This window comes from Ranitomeya imitator, chromosome 4 (assembly GCF_032444005.1).
Source record: "Ranitomeya imitator isolate aRanImi1 chromosome 4, aRanImi1.pri, whole genome shotgun sequence".
Taxonomy (NCBI): Eukaryota; Metazoa; Chordata; class Amphibia; order Anura; family Dendrobatidae; genus Ranitomeya; species Ranitomeya imitator.
Genome location: NC_091285.1, coordinates 722068069 through 722085217, shown reverse-complemented (window position 1 = coordinate 722085217; position 17149 = coordinate 722068069). Strand labels below are relative to the sequence as shown.

Genomic DNA, 17149 nt, shown 5'->3' with positions numbered 1-17149 from the left:
AAGAATAAAAACTGAAAATGTAGGCCCCTTAAAAAATAGTGAGGAAAGAATGGTTGTAGATGACGAGGAAAAAGCTAACATATTAAACACCTTCTTCTCCACGGTATTCACGGTGGAAAATGAAATGCTAGGTGAAATCCCAAGAAACAATGAAAACCCTATATTAAGAGTCACCAATCTAACCCAAGAAGAGGTGCGAAACCGGCTAAATAAGATTAAAATAGATAAATCTCCGGGTCCGGATGGCATACACCCACGAGTACTAAGAGAACTAAGTAATGTAATAGATAAACCATTATTTCTTATTTTTAGTGACTCTATAGCGACAGGGTCTGTTCCGCAGGACTGGCGCATAGCAAATGTGGTGCCAATATTCAAAAAGGGCTCTAAAAGTGAACCTGGAAATTATAGGCCAGTAAGTCTAACCTCTATTGTTGGTAAAATATTTGAAGGGTTTCTGAGGGACGTTATTCTGGATTATCTCAATGAGAATAACTGTGTAACTCCATATCAGCATGGGTTTATGAGAAATCGCTCCTGTCAAACCAATCTAATCAGTTTTTATGAAGAGGTAAGCTATAGGCTGGACCACGGTGAGTCATTGGACGTGGTATATCTCGATTTTTCCAAAGCGTTTGATACCGTGCCGCACAAGAGGTTGGTACACAAAATGAGAATGCTTGGTCTGGGGGAAAATGTGTGTAAATGGGTTAGTAACTGGCTTAGTGATAGAAAGCAGAGGGTGGTTATAAATGGTATAGTCTCTAACTGGGTCGCTGTGACCAGTGGGGTACCGCAGGGGTCAGTATTGGGACCTGTTCTCTTCAACATATTCATTAATGATCTGGTAGAAGGTTTAAACAGTAAAATATCGATATTTGCAGATGATACAAAACTATGTAAAGCAGTTAATACAAGAGAAGATAGTATTCTGCTACAGATGGATCTGGATAAGTTGGAAACTTGGGCTGAAAGGTGGCAGATGAGGTTTAACAATGATAAATGTAAGGTTATACACATGGGAAGAGGGAATCAATATCACCATTACACACTGAACGGGAAACCACTGGGTAAATCTGACAGGGAGAAGGACTTGGGGATTCTAGTTAATGATAAACTTACCTGGAGCAGCCAGTGCCAGGCAGCAGCTGCCAAGGCAAACAGGATCATGGGGTGCATTAAAAGAGGTCTGGATACACATGATGAGAGCATTATACTGCCTCTGTACAAATCCCTAGTTAGACCGCACATGGAGTACTGTGTCCAGTTTTGGGCACCGGTGCTCAGGAAGGATATAATGGAACTAGAGAGAGTACAAAGGAGGGCAACAAAATTAATAAAGGGGATGGGAGAACTACAATACCCAGATAGATTAGCGAAATTAGGATTATTTAGTCTAGAAAAAAGACGACTGAGGGGCGATCTAATAACCATGTATAAGTATATAAGGGGACAATACAAATATCTCGCTGAGGATCTGTTTATACCAAGGAAGGTGACGGGCACAAGGGGGCATTCTTTGCGTCTGGAGGAGAGAAGGTTTTTCCACCAACATAGAAGAGGATTCTTTACTGTTAGGGCAGTGAGAATCTGGAATTGCTTGCCTGAGGAGGTGGTGATGGCGAACTCAGTCGAGGGGTTCAAGAGAGGCCTGGATGTCTTCCTGGAGCAGAACAATATTGTATCATACAATTATTAGGTTCTGTAGAAGGACGTAGATCTGGGGATTTATTATGATGGAATATAGGCTGAACTGGATGGACAAATGTCTTTTTTCGGCCTTACTAACTATGTTACTATGTTACTATGTTACTATGTATCACCCTGCAGAGGACGGCTCATAGCTCTCTACTATCTGTATCACCTTGCAGGGGATGGATCATAGCTCTCTACTATCTGTATCACCCTGCAGGGGGCGGCTCATAGCTCTCTTCTATCTGCATCACCTTGCAGGGGACGGCTCATAGCTCTCTTCTATCTGTATCACCCTGCATGGGACGGCTCATAGCTCTCTTCTATCTGTATCACCCTGCATGGGACGGCTCATAGCTCTCTTCTATCTGTATCACACTGCAGGGGACGGCTCATAGCTCTCTAATATCTGTATCACCCTGCAGGGGACGGCTCATAGCTCTCTTCTATCTGTATCACCCTGCAGGGGACGGCTCATAGCTCTCTTCTATCTGTATCACACTGCAGGGGACGGCTCATAGCTCTCTAATATCTGTATCACCCTGCAGGGGATGGATCATAGCTCTCTACTATCTGTATCACCCTGCAGGGGGCGGCTCATAGCTCTGTTCTATCTGTATCACCCTGCAGGGGATGGCTCATAGCTCTCTTCTATCTGTATCACCCTGCAGGGGGCGGCTCATAGCTCTCTATTATCTGTATCACCCTGCAGGGGACGGCTCATAGCTCTCTTCTATCTGTATCACCCTGCAGGGGACGGATCATAGCTCTCTACTATCTGTATCACCCTGCAGGGGACGGCTCATAGCTCTCTTCTATCTGTATCACCCTGCAGGGGACGGCTCATAGCTCTCTTCTATCTGTATTACCCTGCAGGGGACGGCTCATAGCGCTCTTCTATCTGTATCACACTGCAGGGGACGGCTCATAGCTCTCTAATATCTGTATCACCCTGCAGGGGATGGATCATAGCTCTCTACTATCTGTATCACCCTGCAGGGGGCGGCTCATAGCTCTCTACTATCTGTATCACCCTGCAGGGGACGGCTCATAGCTCTCTTCTATCTGCATCACCTTGCAGGGGACGGCTCATAGCTCTCTTCTATCTGTATCACCCTGCAGGGGACGGCTCATAGCTCTCTTCTATCTGTATCACACTGCAGGGGACGGCTCATAGCTCTCTAATATCTGTATCACCCTGCAGGGGACGGCTCATAGCTCTCTTCTATCTGCATCACCTTGCAGGGGACGGCTCATAGCTCTCTTCTATCTGTATCACCCTGCAGAGGATGGCTCATGGCTCTCTCCCATCTGTATCACACTGCAGGGGACGGCTCATAGCTCTCTTCCATCTGTATCACCCTGCAGGGGACGGCTCGTAGCTCTCTACTATCTGTATCACTCTGCAGGGGACGGTTCATAGCTCTCTTCTATCAGTATCACCCTGCAGAGGATGGCTCATAGCTCTCTTCTATCTGTATCACCCTGCAGGGGACGGCTCATAGCTCTCTTCTATCAGTATCACCCTGCAGAGGATGGCTCATAGCTCTCTTCTATCTGTATCACCCTGCAGGGGACGGCTCGTAGCTCTCTACTATCTGTATCACTCTGCAGGGGACGGTTCATAGCTCTCTTCTATCAGTATCACCCTGCAGAGGATGGCTCATAGCTCTCTTCTATCTGTATCACCCTGCAGGGGACGGCTCGTAGCTCTCTTCTATCTGTATCACCCTGCAGTGGATGGCTCATAGCTCTCTTCTATCTGTATCACCCTGCAGGGGACGGCTCATAACTCTCTACTATCTATCACCCTGCAGGGGACGGCTCATAGCTCTCTTCTATCTGTATCATTGTGCAGGGGACGGCTCATAGCTCTCTTCTATCTATATCACCCTGCAGGGGACGGCTCATAGCTCTCTTCTATCTGTATCACCCTGCAGGTGACGGCTCATAGCTCTCCTCTATCTATACCACCCTGCAGGGGACGGCTCATAGCTGTCTACTATCTGTATCACCCTGCAGGGGACGGCTCATAGCTCTCTTCTATCTGTATCACCCTGCAGGGGACGGCTCATAGCTCTCTTCTATCTATATCACCCTGCAGTGGACGGCTCATAGCTCTCTTCTATCTGTATCACCCTGCAGGGGACGGCTCATAGCTCTCTTCTATCAGTATCATCCTGCAAGGGACGGCTCATAGCTCTCTTCTATCTGTATCACCCTGCAGGTGACGGCTCATAGCTCTCCTCTATCTATACCACCCTGCAGGGGACGGCTCATAGCTGTCTACTATCTGTATCACCCTGCAGGGGACGGCTCATAGCTCTCTTCTATCTGTATCACCCTGCAGAGGACGGCTCATAGCTCTCTTCTATCTGTATCACCCTGCAGGGGACGGCTCATAGCTCTCTTCTATCTATATCACCCTGCAGGGGACGGCCCATAGCTCTCTACTATCTGTATCACCCTGCAGGGGACGGCTCATAGCTCTCTTCTATCTGTATCACCCTGCAGAGGACGGCTCATAGCTCTCTTCTATCTATATCACCCTGCAGTGGACGGCTCATAGCTCTCTTCTATCTGTATCACCCTGCAGGGGACGGCTCATAGCTCTCTACTATCTATATCAATCTGCAGGGGACGGCTCATAGCTCTCTTCTATCTGTATCACCCTGCAGGGGACGGCTCATAGCTCTCTTCTATCTGTATTACCCTGCAGGGGACGGCTCATAGCTCTCTAATATCTGTATCATCCTGCAGGGGACGGCTCATAGCTCTCTTCTATCTGTATCACACTGTAGGGGACGGCTCATAGCTCTCTTCTATCTGTATCACCCTGCAGGGGACGGCTCATAACTCTCTTCTATCTGTATCACCCTGCAGGGGACGGCTCATAGCTCTCTACTATCTGTATCACCCTGCAGAGGACGGCTCATAGCTCTCTTCTATCTGTATTACCCTGCAGGGGACGGCTCATAGCTCTCTTCTATCTGTATCACCCTGCAGAGGATGGCTCATAGCTCTCTTCTATCTGTATCACCCTGCAGGGGACAACTCATAGCTCTCTTCTATCTGTATCACCCTGCAGGGGACGGCTCATAGCTCTCTTCTATCTGTATCACCCTGCAGGGGACGGCTCATAACTCTCTATTATCTATCACCCTGCAGGGGACGGCTCATAGCTCTCTTCTATCTGTATCACCCTGCAGAGGATGGCTCATAGCTCTCTTCTATCTGTATCACCCTGCAGGGGACGGCTCATAGCTCTCTTCTATCTGTATCACCCTGCAGGGGACGGCTCATAGCTCTCTTCTATCTGTATCACCCTGCAGGGGACGGCTCATAACTCTCTATTATCTATCACCCTGCAGGGGACGGCTCATAGCTCTCTTCTATCTGTATCACCCTGCAGGGGACGGCTCATAGCTCTCTTCTATCTGTATCACCCTGCAGGGGACGGCTCATAGCTCTCTTCTATCTGTATCACCCTGCAGGGGACGGCTCATAGCTCTCTTCTATCTGTATCACCCTGCAGGGGACGACTCATAGCTCTCTTCTACCTGTATCACCCTGCATGGGACGGCTCATAGCTCTCTTCTATCTATATTACTCTGCAGGGGACGGCTCATAGCTCTCTTTTATCTATATTACTTTGCAGGAGACGCTCATAGCTCTCTTCTATCTGTACACCCTGCAGGGGACGGCTCATAGCTCTCTTCTATCTGTATCATCCTGCAGGGGACGGCTCATAGCTCTCTACTATCTGTATCACCCTGCAGGGGACGGATCACAGCTCTCTTCTATCTGTATCACCCTGCAGGGGATGGCTCATAGCTCTCTTCTATCTATATTACTCTGCAGGGGACGGCTCATATCTCTCCTCTATCTATATTACTTTGCAGGGGACGGCTCATAGCTCTCTTGTATCTGTATCACCCTGCAGGGGATGGCTCATAGCTCTCTTCTATCTATATTACTCTGCAGGGGACGGCTCATATCTCTCCTCTATCTATATTACTTTGCAGGGGACGGCTCATAGCTCTCTTCTATCTGTATCACCCTGCAGGGGATGGTTCATAGCTCTCTTCTATCTGTATCACCCTGCAGGGGACGGCTCATAGCTCTCTTCTATCTGTATTACTCTGCAGGGGACGGCTCATAGCTCTCTACTATCTGTATCACCCTGCAGAGGACGGCTCATAGTTCTCTTCTATCTGTATTACCCTGCAGGGGACGGCTCATAGCTCTCTACTATCTGTATCACCCTGCAGGGGACGGCTCATAGCTCTCTTCTATCTATATTACTCTGCAGGGGACGGCTCATATCTCTCCTCTATCTATATTACTTTGCAGGGGACGGCTCATAGCTCTCTTGTATCTGTATCACCCTGCAGGGGACGGCTCATAGCTCTCTTCTATCTGTATCACCCTGCAGGGGGCGGCTCATAGCTGTCTACTATCTGTATCACCCTGCAGGGGGCGGCTCATAGCTGTCTACTATCTGTATCACCCTGCAGGGGATGGCTCATAGCTCTCTTCTATCTATATTACTCTGCAGGGGACGGCTCATAGCTCTCTTCTATCTGTATCACCCTGCAGGGGGCGGCTCATAGCTGTCTACTATCTGTATCACCCTGCAGGGGATGGCTCATAGCTCTCTTCTATCTATATTACTTTGCAGGGGACGGCTCATAGCTCTCTACTATCTGTATCACCCTACAGGGGACGGCTCATAGCTCTTTTCTATCTGTATCACCCTGCAGGGGACGGCTCATAGCTCTCTACTATCTGTATCACCCTACAGGGGACGGCTCATAGCTCTTTTCTATCTGTATCACCCTGCAGGGGACGGCTCATAGCTCTCTTCTATCTGTATCACCCTGCAGGGGACGGCTCATAGCTCTCTACTATCTGTATCACCCTGCAGGGGATGGCTCATAGCTCTCTTCTATCTATATTACTTTGCAGGGGATGGCTCATAGCTCTTTTCTATCTGTATCACCTTGCAGGGGACGGCTCGTAACTCTCTTCTATCTGTATTACCCTGCAGGGGACGGCTCATAACTCTCTTCTATCTGTATTACCCTGCAGAGGACGGCTCATAACTCTCTTCTATCTGTATTACCCTGCAGGGGACGGCTCATAACTCTCTTCTATCTGTATTACCCTGCAGGGGACGGCTCATAACTCTCTTCTATCTGTATTACCCTGCAGGGGACGGCTCATAGCTCTCTTCAATCTGTATAACCCTGCAGAGGATGGCTCATAGCTCTCTTCTATCTGTATAACCCTGCAGAGGCGGGTCACAGCTCCCTTCTGTCTATATCATCCTGCAGGGGTGGGCTCATAGCTCCCTTGTGATGTTGCGCACACATTGTGTACTTTGTGACCTACCTCAAAAGCGGCATTGCCAAAGATACTGTTCTGCAAAGTTGGTCCCAGGATGATCAGAGTCACCTCCTTGGAGGAATTCATGATAGACAGGTGGGTCACCATCAAGTTATTATGCAGCTTGACAAATCCAGCTGGCCGCCCCGAGGGACAGTGCACCTCCATCTACAGGAGGAGAAGCATGGTGTCAGTAGTAATTGGTACTGTGACCATCAGAGGGCGCCACTCATTAGGTGCCAGATCTCGTGTTGCCCCGTGGGGTGGTTCTTAAGGAGATAATAGCAAATGCTCGGCCCTCTGATGTAATAAACAGGAGTGTTAGGTGGGTATTGTTGGTCCATGTGGGCTGTTATGTGGATGACTTTAGTGGTGTGGGAGGGTGAGGTGCCGTGACACCCAGGTCAGGGAGGGTGAGGTGCCCTCACACCCAGGTCAGGGAGGGTGAGGTGCCCTGACACCCAGGTCACTGTTTATGTACCTCTCACCTCTCGGGTACAGGTGCAGCTGCGGGTCTCCAGCAACTGCAGGACATCATTGTCGCTGTTGTCCTTAATCTTCACGTCGTAGAGAGGTGCACAGCACGAAACATGTTGAAACGCCTGGAATACTCGCTGACCAACATGGTTCAACACATCAAATGTGAAGTTCCAACCCTGTGACACCGTGACTAGTGAGAAGACACAGAAGGATGGATCAGTACCAGAACTCAGAGGACAGCTCACATGAGATAGGAACATATTCATGTACCCACTGTAGAAGACACACACGTGGCCATAGCAGAGAAGACAACAGATCAGGAGAGGTCCTTCCTCTAGAGCAATGTTCCCCAACTCCGGGCCTAAAGAGCCACCAACAGGCCATGTTTTGAGGATTTCCTTAGTGTTGCACAGGGCCTAAAGTATTAAATCAGTGTACACCAGGGACTTGGCCATTAAACCATTGGACACCATGGACTGGCGCATTACACCAGAGGACACCAATGACTTAAGCATTAAACCAGAAGACATCAGAGACTGGAGCAATAAACCAGTACACATCAGGGACTGTAACATTAAACCACTAGAACCAGGGACTGTAGTATTAAACCAGTACACTCCAGGGATTGGAGTGTTAAACCAGAAGACATCAGAGACTGGAGCTTTAAACCAGTAGACACCAATGACTGGAGCATTAAACCAGAAGACATCAGAGACTGAAGCATTAAACCGGTGAACATCAGGGACTGGAGCATTAAACCAGAAGACATCAGCGACTGGAGCATTAAACCAGTGGACACCAATGTCTGGAGCATTAAACCAGTAGACGCCAATGACTAGAGCATTAAACCAGTAGATGCCAATGACTGGAGCATTAAACCAGTAGACGCCAATGACTGGAGCATTAAACTAAAAGACATCAGAGACTTGAGCATTAAAGCAGTGGACACCAATGACTGGAGCATTAAACCAGTGGACACCAATGACCGGACCATTAAACCAGAGGACACCAATGACTGGAGCATTAAACCAAAAGACATCAGGGCCTTGAGCATTAAACCAATAGACACCAGGGACTGGATCATTAAACCAGTGGACATCAGAATGTCCAGAACTGGAGAATTAAACCGGCGGACACCATGAACTGGAGCATTGAACCACTGGAAATCAGGGACTGGAGCATTAAACCACTAGAAATCAGGGACTGGAGCATTAAACCAGTAGACATCAGGGACAGGAGCATTAAACCAGTGGACACCAGAGACTGAAGAATTAAACCACTAGAAATCAGGATGTTTCGACACAGACAGATGCTCCTATCCTGTCTCTAACACTAGGGGGCGCCCAAGCTCGCCCTATTCCCTGGGATACTTCTGAAGGTGAAGATGCCAGAACCTCCACCATTACGTTATCTCCTGAGTCAGCCCTCCATCTGTTCTCTTCCCCCACCCAGTGAAAAGGGGGCGCTACTGTGCACCGTAGTACACCAACCCAATAAACAGGGCAACACAAGCAAGGGTTAACAGAAAACTCCAGGCAGCAAAATATTCACTCACATGTAACAGAGGGATGCACCGAGGAGTGGAGGTAGGGGAATAAACCAAAATAGAGAGGGACAAGAAATTACCACACATACAAACCAAGCAACAGTCACAGATAACTCCTCCAACTTTCCTTCTCATATGAACACCTCTCCCTCCCTTAGCCATGCAGCAAATACTAGCTCTGGCAAGGATTTGTGACAGAGCCCAGATTATAAAGTGAAAGGAGTGGCTAACCGAGCACAGCAGTGAGCACAGAGATTTCCAATATGGCCAATTAACCCCTGTTCTGCCAGAAGGAATAAACACCATTAAAATGAAGAAGTGCTTCTTCTTAGCGCTGGAATAGGAGCAATCAGAGGCTGCGGTCTTCTCTCTTCACACTGTCGCGGTAACCCCTCGACACAGGGACTGGAGAATTAAACCAGTTGACACCAGGGACTGGAGCACTAAACCAGTAGTCACAAGGGACTGTAGTACTAAACCAGTGGACACCAGGGACTGGAGCATTAAACCATTAGACACCAGGGACAAGGATATTTCCAATCCAGTCACATAGGGGGCACAAGCTATAGAACACAATGATTTTGGATATATATATATTCTTACATTTCTCTTTCACGATTAGCTGGTTAATCTGAAACAGAAAACTTGTCATTAGTGATGACTCTGTATAGGATGGACATATGGATGACTGACATCACAGCTGAAAGGACAGGCTGGGGAGACGGGAGGAACAGAGACAGAGGAGACGGGAGGAAGAGAAAGACAAGGTAGACAAGAGGAACAGACAGGCAGTCACGGAAAATATGAAAGCTCTCTCTGACTCTATAGTGCACTTTCCTGCCCTTCTCTCTGTTGCAGTAGGAGACAAGAGCTAGCAATCTGGCTGCCTCTGTGAATTACAGCATATGGGAAATGGGTAAGACTGCGATGTATAGTTGGGACACAAAGAAGTGGCCATCTTAATTAAAATGCAGAAAGTCCTTTTGGAGCTCAGGTGACTGAAAGACGGTTCCTTTTGTGAGAAAGACTGAGATTTAGAATGGGCAGTTAATTAGAGGACAGGTCTTCTGAGACAATATGTGTTTGCCCATGGACACAGAAGCGGAAGACCCTTTTTGTCCCCAAGAAATTCCTTGTCCCTTCAAAGAAAGTGTTCTATATTTACCTTAGACACTTTTTGTCCCTGTAAGGGAATTATTGCATCTTTGGCAGACATATGTCACTGAACGAAAATGTTGAATATCAAATTTTGTATAACAAAGTGTCAGGAACATGAGGTATTTGATTGTCTATGATCACGCACACTGAGCTTTGCTATGTCCATTAACGCTGAGCACAGATGCTGTGGGCTTTTCCGACCGCCCTTCACTCTGTCTAGGAAGCTCTTCTTCTCGCTTGGCCTGCAGGTAACTCCCTGCCTCCTGAATACAGCTGTAACTTGAATCACTGGTGTGGGACTCTGTCCCCCCTCCCTCTCGGATGCAGGAGTGTGCAGAAAACCAGTTTGTCTGAAACCATGTGCTCCTTTTGTTCATGTAAAAATGTGGCGCCCCAGGGTCCTGGTTGTCACAGTAACATTGCTTTCCTCACGGGGAGGTGATGCTATGCTTGAAGGCAAGGAATGATAACTTTCACCAGGTAAACACAAGCATGCAACATGTTCACACTCCACGGCACCAGGGGGAGCTTTTGATCCTATTTACTAGGTGACTCCCTGTGAGGAAAATGTATATCATAAGTTAGTTTTCTTGCTAGCCTGCGTGGGCTAAGCCCCCCTTCTTGGAGTGATGCTGCAACAGTTTGTAGCTTCAAATTCCTGACTTTCAACTCCCAAATCCCCCATCACCCCTCACCAAAGGTATTTACGACCGGCATTTCCTGCCGTGTAAGCTCTTGTCCAGCTATAAGTGAACTAGAAACTTCAAGGATCCATGAAAGTTCTTTGTTTGGTTTTTGTAAGATATTATGCACAATGGTTACGTTAAGAACACGAAAATATATATTCTTATTCTTCCTCGGTGGACCTACCCATCCCTCGAAACACGGGCTTCTAACTCCATCTGGTAAAGAAATAGGTATTTCTCTGTAAATATGTATCCCAGATAGGACATATTTGATCTCATTAGAATGCCCACGTTAATCCGAGATGAATGATGGGTTTGTTATGACTATGACATGTTTTGTAGCGAAGTTATAGAAAGTAGATAAATTTAAGATTGCAGTACTCAGAATGTAGAGAAAGGAGGGTCTGGATAAGCCAGCCTTTCTGTGATGTCACAGGCTGAAGCTATAACTGTCTGCCCAGATCCCCAGCTCGGTCTTCTTGATTTTCTTGTCTTCTCCTGGAAGAGCCCTGCGCACGTCCAATGAGCTGGGACGTATGGTTGCCTGCCATGCAATAAACTGAGAACATGTGAGTGTTATCTTTTCTCATTTAATCCCTGTTTATTTTATAATTACCGTTGTACATATTTGCAATTGTCTCATTTGTAACATCTTTATAAAATATTTTTGATAAAGCACTGCTTAATTTCTATGGGATATAATATTTAATATTAGTCCATTCTCCACGCTCTAAACCGTACCCTAAGTCTTCTGAAGGGAAATACGCTACTGTTGTTTTGGGTTAGCTTCGGACCCGTTTAATCAAAGCTGGTGGCAGCATACGTTTTGTACTGGGTAGTTGGGTGTTGTTGTAGCGACTGCGGCGTTGATAATTATTGTTCCTGCCTGAGTGGGAGTAGTTTATTGCGTCGCTGCAGCGTGCCCAATAGCCAGTACATAGCAGGCAGCCTGTCTGGCGACTAATTACGCCAGGTGTACCAAATCTGACCTGAGAGTAAGGGGGCGCCAGAGAGCTGCCAGTTTTAAGTGGAACTGTAAGCGGGATATACATACGATACGATACGATACACTTTATTGATCCCGTGGGAAATTATGGTATCACAGCAGCACGACTTAAATCATAAAAATCATAAAGGAATTACATAGTTGACATGACAGTGGAGTTGACAGAAGAACATTATACATTATACATTAGAATAGGACATACACAACAAGTGAACTGAAATGTAGAGAAATAAGTAGACTTTCACCTTGGTGGTTTGACCCTAATGTTATTGTTGTACATCTCCATGGCAGTTGGCACAAACGATTTCCTATATTTTTCCTTCTTACACCTCAGAAGTATTAGCCGGTTACTGAAGGTGCTCTTCTGTCTCATGAATAGCCCATATAATGGATGTGCATTATTGTTCATAATTGCCACACACTTTTTCAGAGTTCTTTTCTCCACTACCTCCCCAAAAGAGTCCAGATTACAGCCCACAGCAGAACTTGCCTTCTTAATAATCTTATTCAGCTTATTAGCATCAGAGGCCCGCACACTACTACCCCAGCACGTGATTGCAAAAAAGATGGCACTTGCCACCACAGATTGGTAGAACATTTCTAACATTTTGCTACACACATTAAAAGACCTCAGTTTCCTTAGGAAATACAATCTGCTCATCCCCTTCTTGTAGACAAACTGTGAGTGGCATCTCCAGTCCAGTTTGCTATCCAAATGGACCCCCAAATATTTGTAACTCTCCACCTGCTCTACCTCCTGACCAGCAATAGTGATCGGTAAGCATTCCAACTTTATCCTGCTATAGTTGGCCACCAACTCCTTGGTTTTCTTAACATTTAGTTGTAGATAGTTACCATTGCACCAATCCACGAAATTCGACACCACCCTTCTATATTCCTCAACCCCCTGATCTCCCCTAATGCATCCCACAACCAGAGTCATCCGAAAATTTTTGAAGGTGGCAAAGTTCAGATTTATACTGAAAGTCTTAAGTATACAGAGTCAAAAGAAAGGGCGCAAGCACCGTTCCCTGGGGGGAACCTACACTGCTCAATAATCTGCTTGACATAAATCCCTGCAGTTCGTGGTATATTGAAGAGCAGTGGGATACCTAGAATAAGCCCCTGCTGTAAACTAAGAGGTCAATAGCCTTGTGTGTGTTTGGTCATCGCATTGTTAGCAGTGGAGGGATAACTAAGATGAGCCCCCCTGCACATGTGATAGCCGCCTGTTGGCCTAAAGTCACCCCGACCCGTGATGTAGGGGTGATGGTCACGGTGTGAATCGTGACAAATTGGCGGCAGCGGTCAGGGAATCCTGACGCGTTCGGGGATTCATGACACTCCCCATATATAAGGAGTTTTGGAGGGAAAGTAGAGGGAGTTTCAGTCAGTTCTTGCCAGGAAGCAGACTGGAGCAGTCTGAGGCAGAAGAAGGTGTACGGAGCAGTGTAGCCACAGTGCTGCAGCTCCTAGGAAGAGATTATATGAAAGCCGAATATATTGCAGTGAGCATGTAGGAGAGCGAAGCTCAGGAGAGGAACACCAGTGGGAGACCACGAGCAGGCTGCCTCCTTCTGAGGCGCAGAAACTGGTAGCTGGAACACTGAGGACTGTAAGGGACTCCACGACTTACATCAGAGACTGGCAGGACAGCTGAACTGCAAGTTACCTGTCCGCCTTAACACCCAGGAGGCACTGTGACACCTGTAGAGCCCGGGGCGTGCTAGAGTCCCTGTAAAAAAAGCTCATGTCACCAGTCATACAGGTTATGTCCTATCCTATATGGGGGACAGAGAGAGAGAGAACATCTGTGAGGACCTTATATGAAGCCATAGGCAGTAAGGGACTACAACACCACAGCTCTAGAGGAAGGCTTTGATTTCCACCTGGATAAGGGGACTCCTAACTTGCCTCCAAGCCGGCCGGACCCTGCCTGCCCTGTGATCTGGTGCCCTGGACTGTGGCTGCCTGAAGTCTTCAGTAAACCAGGTAAAGAGACTGCAAACCTGTGTCCTCTTTCTTCACTGCGCCATTCACCGTCTTCCATCTACACACCGGGAGCCCTGGGGACATACTTCACCTGTGGGAAGTTATACCATCTAGCTGCCATAACATCACCCCAGAGGACCCCTTAAAGCAGCGTCAGTCCTCACTGACCGATTACCACAGGTGGCATCACGAACATAAGCTTTATTCCCTTTAAAGACCTTTCCCTTTTACATGGGCGCCCAGGGCCACGGACCAGGTCGCCACTGTGAAATCCCCCTGTGAACGCAGGACCCGGTACCAAGTACCCCACGACCCTGGCGGGCGACGCACAAACTTAATAGTAAGGCATAACTTGACCCCAATTAGTGACAGAGATATGAAAGTTATATATTTGGTATCTGCATCGGTCGGGCCATCACCCAGTGCGTTTTCCAATTTTCTGTACCCTTTGTATCCGAGAAACAGATGTGATTGTGAGCACCGAGGGGGTGGTCTTCCAATGGGACAATCCGAGAGCAGAACTAATCGGGTCCCCTGGGGAGGCCTGAACGGAGGGGTCCCATATTGAAGCCCTCACCTGCGAGGAGTATAACCAGCATCTGGAGCTAAAATGGAGGGAGTGAGGCCCAACGCAAAGCTCAGGCCCGTAACGCAACATGATCTAACAGGGGTCTATTGAAACAGGGTGCGGTAGTGACCTTCCACCCAAAAAGGGGTTGGAGTTTCCTTAAGGAACCCGGACTGCTGCCCAAGGTCTATGTCACCCACTGTGACGGGGAATCTCATCTCCGGGAAGGACATCCAGACAGGGATCTGTACCCAGGGGATCATGTGACCTACACCTGTCACTGGGGTAATAAAGGCTGGTACGCCATGAACGTTAGGAAATGCGTACCCACAGCAGCGCCACCTAGTGCCAAAGTCAACACCACCACTACTTCTCTGGTCGCAGAGCTAGTAACCCCTCAGACCATCACCAATACCACAGAAACAGCCGTGGCAGATACACCAGTTATCATGCATACTCCGGCCACGCAAACTCTAAGTGCAGCACATGATTTGACGGTACATGAGAACCAAACCCATGACATTGATTTGACATCAGGTGTAAATTTGGATACAACTCTTCCCAGGCCCGGAAGTGCTCAATACCAAGTGTTACCCTGGAAGCAGCCACAGTACATAAAAAGAACCAGCTCTGCAAAGATAGAATATGACTGTGAATAGTTAAAAGTTGAAAGTTAACCCATTATTGCTGAAAGTTTAAAATGACTGTTACAATTTAAAAGTTCGTTAAACCTGACCATTTAAAGGGGTCCCTCGTTAAAAGGGATCCTCTGTTTACAGAGATAATCCGTTTAAAGAACATTTGAATCATGGACGGTGAATGGTTCACAAACTTTCTTGTAAATAGTTTGCACCTTCTTACGTAAAAGGTGCTTTCTGCTGGTTTTACAAAGAAGCTTTTAAAGAGACAGGTCTGGATACACACCTTGTAGCCCACCCAAAGCCACAGTTGGGGGTTAATGATGGGACCCTCACATCATTGCTGCTGTTATAAAGTTATTGATTGACTTGAGTGTTAAATTGCACCTTTTAATTGCACTACCTCCATATTACAGGACTTGAATATTGTTTGCACCCTTAAAGGGAATGTTGACTTGTTGCACTATCCAAAGTTAGTTAGAATTGTACTTTATATGCTAGAAAGTTAATATATTAGTGAGTTAATATACTGAATAAAATTGAAACTTAAACATAGATAGTGTTGTGTGCAGAAAGTATTGAAAATGTCAGATGTTAAACTTTTGAATCAAATGGACTTGATGTAGCATACCTGTAGGGGTAGTCACCGATAGTAGGAAAGTTCTGCACTTTGAATAAAGATAATGCCTGTTTTGCACTTGAAGCCTTAAGAGATAGTAAACCCGTAAGGGTCATTGCATTTCATAGTTAGTTACTTAATAAACTGCTCTCTATTGCTAAAAGTAGGCCTACAATGTAAATATGTCCTTGTATCGTTCAAGTGTTCATACCTCCCATAAAGGGAAGCTCTAGTTTATACTATTAACTTGTTTTACATGTTTACAGCATTCCAAAAATTATATGTCTTTTAGCTAATATATTGTTGTTCTTCTTTCCCCAGTCCGGGAGTACTGGATTTAATGGGGGGGAGAGTTGCACCCCAGGGTCCTGGTTGTCACAGTGACATTGCTTTCCTCACGAGGAGGTGATGTTACGCTTGAAGGCAAGGAAGGATAACTTTCACCAGGTAAACACAAGCATGCAACATGTTCACACTCTAGGCCACCAGGGGGAGCTTTTGATCCTATTTACTAGGTGACTCCCCATACATAAGGAGTTTTGGAGGGAAAGTAGAGGGAGTTTCAGTCAGTTCTTGCCAGGAAGCAGACTGGAGCAGTCTGAGGCAGAAGAAGGTGTACGGAGCAGTGTAGCCGCAGTGCTGCAGCTCCTGGGAAGAGATTATACGAAAGCCGAATATATTGCAGTGAGCATGTAGGAGAGCAAAGCACAGGAGAGGAACACCAGTGGGAGACCAGCCACGAGCAGGCTGCCTCCTTCCGAGGTGCAGAAACCGGTAGCCGAAACACTGAGGACTTTAAGGGACTCCACGACTTACATCAGATACCGGCAGGACAGCTGAACTGCTTAGTAACCCGATGTTTACCCTGGTTACCAGCGTAAAAAAAAACAAACACTACATACTTACATTCCGGTGTCTGTCCCTTGCCATCTGCTTCCCGCACTCACTGACTGCCGGCCGTAAAGTGAAAGCACAGCACAGCGGTGACGTCACCGCTGTGCTCTGCTTTCACTTTACGGCCGGCAGTCAGTCAGTGCGGGAAGCAGACGGCAAGGGACCTGACGGACACCGGAATGTAAGTAGGTACTGTTTTTTTTTTTTTACATTTACGATGGTAACCAGGATAAACATCGGGTTACTAAGCGCAGCCCTGCGCTTAGTAACCCGATGTTTACCCTGGTTACAAGCGAACGCATCGCTGGATCGGTGTCACACACACCGATCCAGCGATGACAGCGGGAGATCCAGCGACGAAAGAAAGTTCCAAACGATCTGCTACGACGTACGATTCTCAGCAGGATCCCTGGTCGCTGCTGCGTGTCAGACACAGCGATATCGTAACGATATCGCTGGAACATCACGAATCGTACCGTCGT

General features: G+C 47.2%; 1 protein-coding gene across 1 annotated transcript in view; it reads right to left on the bottom strand.

Annotated features, from left to right (window-relative positions):
* The window catches only part of LOC138677457 (phospholipid scramblase 2-like), a 148085-nt gene that overhangs the window by 52751 nt on the left and 78185 nt on the right, over positions 1 to 17149 (bottom strand). Inside the window, exons 4-6 of the mRNA XM_069767613.1 lie at positions 9710 to 9737; positions 7569 to 7750; positions 7087 to 7248 (exon numbers count right to left, since the gene is read on the bottom strand). Of these exons, the coding sequence (XP_069623714.1) occupies positions 7087 to 7248; positions 7569 to 7750; positions 9710 to 9737 (372 nt within the window). The remainder of the gene's footprint in view (positions 1 to 7086; positions 7249 to 7568; positions 7751 to 9709; positions 9738 to 17149) is intronic.